Source organism: Triticum dicoccoides, chromosome 3B, assembly GCF_002162155.2.
Source record: "Triticum dicoccoides isolate Atlit2015 ecotype Zavitan chromosome 3B, WEW_v2.0, whole genome shotgun sequence".
Taxonomy (NCBI): Eukaryota; Viridiplantae; Streptophyta; class Magnoliopsida; order Poales; family Poaceae; genus Triticum; species Triticum dicoccoides.
This window is the reverse complement of record NC_041385.1, coordinates 729,823,762-729,830,947: the sequence shown is the minus strand read 5'-3', so window position 1 is coordinate 729,830,947 and position 7,186 is coordinate 729,823,762. Positions and strand designations below refer to the sequence as shown.

General features: G+C 43.2%; 1 protein-coding gene across 1 annotated transcript; it reads left to right on the top strand.

Annotated features, from left to right (window-relative positions):
* The first annotated feature begins 2,908 nt into the window (after window positions 1-2,908).
* On the top strand, window positions 2,909-3,573 carry LOC119281977. Its single transcript, XM_037562357.1, has one exon. The coding sequence runs from the start codon at window positions 2,994-2,996 to the stop codon at window positions 3,228-3,230; it is 237 nt and encodes a 78-aa protein (XP_037418254.1). The 5' UTR covers window positions 2,909-2,993; the 3' UTR covers window positions 3,231-3,573.
* The last annotated feature ends 3,613 nt before the right edge of the window (window positions 3,574-7,186 follow it).

The following is a 7,186-nucleotide window of genomic DNA, read 5'->3' as shown; positions in this document are numbered from 1 at the left end:
ACGCCCATCTCACGACGGGCGCAGTGTGTGCTTTGATGTCATCTCCCGTGCCTGACCAGACTATGCTGCTCCGGTGGCCGTGCTCGTCGTGGTGCTGGGGAGGCGGGAGCCACATGTCCGCACAACCCGTACCATTGTTACTGTCTTCATAGGAGGGTCGTGGAAGTTGACCACCTCCAGCACCTTTCATCGCCCGTTCCCGCCACAGTAGGCACGGCAATCGTGCCGCCTGCGCTGGTTGTGCCTACCACAACATTTGCAACGTCCATGGTGGCGCCGCCGCCCGTGCGCTTGTGGGTGCGTGCAAAGCGAGTTTGGACGTGGAAGGCTTTGTCGCCATGGAGCCCTTCTTTTTGTGCGCCATGGATGAAGAAGATGATGAATAAGAACTTGATGAAGTCGATGCGTCATCTGCTATCTAGGTTCACGCCAGTGCGATGCGCCCTACCTGGTGCACCAAAGATGTGGGTGTGGATCGACTATCTATGGGGTGATTTGGTCCCCTTGTGGTTCGGCGAGGGGTTGCACAAAACACAAAGAGCAGGTGTAACAGAAGGTGCAAGGATTTACCTAGGTTCGGGCCACCTTTGAGGCGTAAGACCTGCTTTTGCTGCATTAATAATGCTGTGGAGCACGAGTACACGGAGCGCTCTTCCCCATCAAGGTGCAAGGAGAAGGCAGCGTACACAGATAGGAGTGTGTAGAGTTGGAATGGGTTGGAACCCTCGTAAAGGTTGCCTTGGTCCTCCTTTTATAGCTCAAAGGGGTCACCACAGTGGCAAACGGGTCATTACATAATGATTAGATAGCATACAGTGCTATCATACCTAACTCTGTTGGTTAGGGCAAAAATCATTTAATGTATCGCTAGGTCTCGCGAGGAGGAGAAGCCCCGGCAAGGATGCATCACCGCTTACCCAGCTAACTCCTATTAGCTTGACACGCCCTTTGGATGGGTGTCGATAAAGGTAATATTTCCTCCAGCAAGCTGACACGTGCTGGCAAACGCCACCTTGTTGCCCGCGGGCTCGACACCACACCGGTCAACGTCCAGCTGGTTGGTGATGTGGAGCACTGACATTGGCGGGGGTTTGCTAGCCACGGGGCTTGCCGGGTCTTCACCTTGCCGGCTCGCCCTTGCCGGCAAGGCCGCTTCTATGCTGGTGATTGTCTTGATGCTTGTTTTGAACCTTGGTCTTCTTGATCGCTCCTTGATTTTGCAAAGAGTTGTTTCTTGATTTGGGAATCTTCACATTGGCTTTGTTCTCGTGGGGAAGCAGCCACTTGTCTGTGCACAAGTCAGAGTATTATACACCCATGTTTAATACACCTACAAGGATGTTAGTGCTTCTACTTCGACTAATCATCCCTGGATTACAACACAAGGCAACGTCAGCCCCCGAGTTAGGCCCAAGAAAAATACAAAGTCAATTTCCTCAATCGCGCACACAGATAAGACACGAGACAGTTTCGGAGGGATAGAAGTTTTGATCGGGCCAAGCCGGTATAACATTTAGTAGTTCACTTTAATTGCCATTCTGAAGCGCGCACATTCTAGGTCAGTATGGATGCACAGAGTGCTTAAGACCACTCAGCTGCATACATCACTACACTTTTACTTGACACCTATTTAAATTGCTCATCTTGCCTCTACATTATCCTGTTTCCAGACTTGTGTCATTACATTCCCGTCTGGGTGGAGAACCCGTCGCTGTCTCGGCTGACACGGCCTCTTTTTGGTCCCCATTTCGTTGGAAAGGAGGGTTTCATGCTTGTAAACTAGAATATATCTTACACATAATGAACCTTCCATCAGTCACAAAGAGAAGCACTATCACGGTCTGAACAAGTAGAAAACACAATCAAAATTCATATCATAGTCAACCAAGGTTTATCATTAGTACAATGGAATATTTCATTCTAATATGACTAGCCAATCTTCCCTGGAGTCGTATGCTTTCTGATCACTCTCATATGCTGGTTACTTTTAAACATTACGTCGTTGCAGGTCCTCGCCCTTCAGGTTGAAGGAAATATGTATTCAACTTCTTTTAAGTAAATAGTTGCCCATAATAGTAGAAACGTATATAACGGTAGCTTAATCAAAGGGCCATGCCCCCTTGCCAGCAGTTTTAGAATGAATAGATCAAAAGTTTCTCACAAAAAAACTAACACGTTACTCCTTCCGTCCTACAATATAAGATGTTATTACAACCAATGTACTTATATATTGGTTGTAATAACATCTTATATTATGAGACGGAGGGAGTAGATGTTACTACAATATTACTGCGTGAGCCTATAAGCACCAGCGTGTTGGTTACCGAGCGGAATTTCGAGATTTCGTGCGGTTACCGTCCTCCCTCAAGAAACACTCGTATTGAGCAAAAAATCTCCAATATTTTGAAAATTTTGAATTCAAACACTCACAGCATAATTAAATAGGCCATCTCTTCTATAACAACAGTACTGTTTGTGGGCCTAGTGGCAAAGCCATCCTTTTCTAAGCGGCGAGTCGCTGGTTCGAGTCTAGAGTTAAGTACCTATCTATATTACCTTCAAAAAATTTAAATTCAAAATTTGATTTTAAATTTGTCCAACCTTTTTTGGTGTTTTGTGGTTATCGTGGTAACCGTGAATCTGGGTGCCCCTCTGAGAAAAAAGGTCCACTGAGGATCCAAAACCTTGATAAGCACCCAATTGGTTAGTGTGCCTCTCACGCTTCTCAGCCTCTCAGCCTCAGGTTGAAGGCATTGATCACCATGCAGTTCGCTCCTGATGGATGTAATTAGTGTGCCTCCCAGCCTCAATTGGTTAGCCAAGTTTAGCCAAGTTGTTCCACCACCACCCGTCTCTCCTTCTCCTTCCACTATAAATCCTCAAGAACACCTCCTCCTTCCTCCACCCACCACCAGAGCTCGCGAATAATCCACCGCAATAAACAAATAAACCCACCTCCATCCGTGCAATCTCTCAATCTTCTACAGGCATCAATGGCGGGCGCAAGGAACAACGAGCTGCGCATGACCCTGCTCGGCCTGGCCCTGCTGGGGCTCCTGCTGCTGAGCCACACCGCGGCGCCGGTGGAAGCCGCCGCGGGCGTGAACGGGAACAGCTTCTCCATGAACAGCATCGGCGGCCGCAGTCTCAAAAGCTTCAGCATGAACACCGCCGAGAACGGCGACGGCGCCAAGGGGGGGAAGGTCAAACCCGCCGGCGGCGACTTCTGATCGACGACCCTCCGTCCGCCGCCGTCGAGTACTAATTAAATAATTTATCCTCCGGTTACCCCGTGCTTACATGCATGCGTGCATGGCTCCTGCGGTGGGCGCGCAGGATCGACCGCATCGGCCGGCCGCCCGGAGCTCCTGCATGCGCGCGCGCGCGCGCGATTGCTGCTGCGTTTGATTAAGTATCGTGATTTTTGTTTGTGTGTGTAATTTGGATGTGCAGATGCAGTGCGTGTGCTGCACCCATCCGTTGTGTTCTTCAGTGTAAGGGCCGTCTGTTCGTTTGTACGTGGCCTCACTGATCATTATGAAAGTTATTACATTACTAGTATTTCTTAAACCAGTGGACCGTAAGTGATCATTTGATCTACCGACACAACAAGGTGCCCTTGCTTTCTGCTCCCTCCATTTTTAAATACAAGCCCATTTAAAGATTTCGATATGGACTACGTAAGGGTCAGACGGACATAGGACAAAAATGTCCCCGTGTCCAAAGATAGTACTAACATGTATGCATGATATCAAGTAATGCTATATTACCAATTAAAAAAATTAATGTTTTATTACAATGCTTAAAAAAATAAATTAAAACTTAGCAATTAAAAGAGTTGGGCGACAAAATGCTTACCATGACGATAAAATATTTCTTTTCATTTGAGATAATATATAATAGTTTATTATACTGTATAACAATAATAGAGCTTAAAGACTCCAAACTGTGGAAACAAAGATGATTTGTAAAATTGAAAAATCACTCCAAAACTGAATAATTTCAGTAATACAATTTGTAAATAGATTTGAACCGCCGTAAAATTTTGGGATATCATAGAAATACAATTCTCATTGCGCAAAGAGAAAATCTCAAATAGATGTGAATTTCCAAAATAAGAAAATCACAATAATCCAACTGGAAGGCAAAAATGAAGAGATGAGCGTGTTGCCATAATGTCTTCACCGATCTAGGCAACACCAGCATGCCGCGGTGAGATGGGAGTCGCGAGTTGGCGAACAAGATGAATCGGGCCGAGGAGGCGAGAAATCAGCAGGCAACAACAGGCGCACGACACACGTCGATTCAATCAATCAGATTGATCAATTGATCTTTTATTAGGCGTATTTTTCTTTTGAGAAAATTTTGAGGCGTAATTGATCTTGTGTGCTTCACATATTGCTTGACCGCATGGGCCGTTAGATGGGCTTGCGCCTACGCGCCGGTGTCCATCGATACTTTTTACCAGTGTCACACAACTATATCCGCTACATATATAAACCTAACCACGCAATTTCCTATTTGCCGCACGTTGCCGCAAATTGTCGCCGCAACGCACAGGCATAGCAAGACATCGAGCGATTCGGGCCGGCCCATTTCATGACTGCACACAAACCTTCTGTTTCTGGTTTTGGGAATGTTCCACGGGTTTTCAGTTGGTTTATTCCGGTATTGCGGACCTTCTAGAAGACCCAGAACCGAGTTTTATTTTTTTCCTTTTTTATGTTCGTTTTTTCCTGTTTCTTTTTTCTTTCGTTTGTATATTTTTTCAGATTCCTCTTTTATTTTTCATTCCTATTTCATTTTCGTTTTTCTTGTTCAAAAAATGTTCGAGAATTCAAAACATTTCGCCTTTTCCAAAATTTGTTTGTTTTTTCATAAAATGTTCCAGTATTGTAAAATTCAGAAATTCATAAAAGTTCAGAACGTTCAAATTTTGTTCACCTCTTTCAAAAAATGTTCTGAAATTTCAAAAAAATAGTGCTTTTATAAAAATGATCCAAATTTAAAAAGGTTATGTTTCAAATTTTGTTCATAAATTAAGAAAAAATTCGCACTTTTAAAAATTGTTCATGTACTATTTGTTTTTATAATTTTCGAAATTATTTTATTTATAAAAATGTTTAGAAATTTCAAACAGTTTTCTAAATATCGATCAAATTTCAAAAGAGGTTTTGTTTTCAAAAAAAAATTCATGAATACAAAAAATGTTCGCATATTAAAAAATTGTTCATATTTTTCAAAAAATGTTCGGAATGTTTCTGCCCAAAAATTTCACTACTTTATAAAAATATTCAGCATTTCTAAAAATGTTCCCATTTTAGAAAATTGTTCAAAAAAAATTAAACATGTTCATTTTTTCAATTTTTTGGAGTTTCAAAATATGTTCCCTCTTCAAAAAAATTAAAAGTGTTTGTGTTTTCAATTTTTTGGTTGAGAGTTTAAAAAATGTTCGTGTTTGCTTAATTTTCATTTGGAATTTCAAAAAATCTTCCTGAATTCAGAGAAAGCGTTCATGATTTCGAAAAATGTGATTTAGAAAAAATGTGTCGGTTTTGTAAAACAATTAGCAAATTTGAACAGTGTTTGCGTTTCAGGAAACACTCAGTTTGCTTTAAAAAATGCTTTCAAATTTCTGAAATAATTCAGATTTGCGCTGCCTATTGTTTCTTTAATTATTGACGCTGCTGCCTAATCAGATAAACTCGGTAGGTCAGCTGGTTGAGGTTCGTCCTGTGTAGGACGAGATCGCTGGTTCTATTCAGCTCCCCCTAACCACCCCCTAAAAAGACCTGACCACAAAAATTACCCGGTGTCCTGTGACACGAGTGAGGTGCACGTATGTCTGTCCTGATACAGATGTATATAGACATATTTTAGAGTGTAAATTCACTCATTTTGTTTTATACGTAGTCTATATTTGAATTTCTAAAAGATCTTATATTTGGGAATAAAGGGAGTAGTTTCGTGGCAACATAACGAACAATCCTAAACTTTCTGACTTCGGACTAGCAAAAGTATTCAGGCAAGTAACACATGAAAATTATTACGTCATTTCAGCGGCTTCATTACTCCCTTATATGCTTCCAAGGGCCTATTCTCTACCAAATCCGATGTGCTCATCTTAGTATTTTAATTCTTAAGATCCTTAGCAGGATAAGAAAGTATGGTAGCCTAGAGCGGACGCTGACCTCTCACTGGCACCAACATTGAAGCGTCACGGGTCTTGAACTCCACCGCCGTTCATGCAGACGCCAGATGGAGCACGTGGTCGCCGAGGCGGAATACAAAGAAAGTGGAGGACGGCCGCCCATAGGATAGGTTTAGGGTCGGGCCGCTTTTTGTCCTAAATATTCAAAATGTAATGAAAAATATTCGAAATGTAATGAACTTCGTCTAGTTTATATGAAAATTTATTGTATTTGTATGAATTCCGCCCGGTTAGTTGAAACCCGGCTTGAAATGTATGCAGGCAGCAGCGTTGGATGGCTGCCTCTCGCACCCATGTCCGCGGACGGATGCCGGAGCAAATTTACGGATTGGCGTTGGAAATGCCCTTAGATCATTAAAATAGCGATCTAAAAGATTTTATATTTCTTTAGGAAGAGAGTATAATGCATAACATGGCATTTTTGCGTGCTTCCATTCAGCTTGTCCCATAGTTTTGAGCCACAGATGGAGAGAGGCCAAAACTGATGCAATCTACCGAGCGTCTCCTGTCTACTGTACTGAATACATGGGCAGAGTGACAACCCCAGCAGTGCAGCAGACTTGTACTAGCATCGTGCCATCCCTGGACCTCATGTCGCGGACTCACACCAAGCCCTGCAATAAATTATTCAGACTAAGAACTGAACAAACTGAAGGTAACTGAAACTAAATAAAGACAAAAGTGCAGTTAACTTTTTTTTGAATAAAAAAGTGCAGTTAACTTGGCGTGAGGTTTGCAGCACCTAACGAGGCCTACCGGCCACTCCGCTCTACCCGGCCTTGAGGCAGAGGCACTACAACCAACTTGAACTCATACGTGCAACTACCCCACCTTTACATCCACATAAACCACCATAACCACCTCCATTCTTTGACTGCCTTCCCTTGCACTCCACACTTCCTCTCTCTCCTCCTCATCATCCATCTCTCTATATACTCACCGCACCGAGCGACCAAACCGAGCCACTCACCGCAC

What these genes read in the sequence shown, in the direction of transcription:
- LOC119281977 (XM_037562357.1), top strand. Translation starts at nt 2,994, where the DNA reads ATGGCGGGCGCAAGGAACAACGAGCTGCGCATGACCCTGCTCGGCCTG.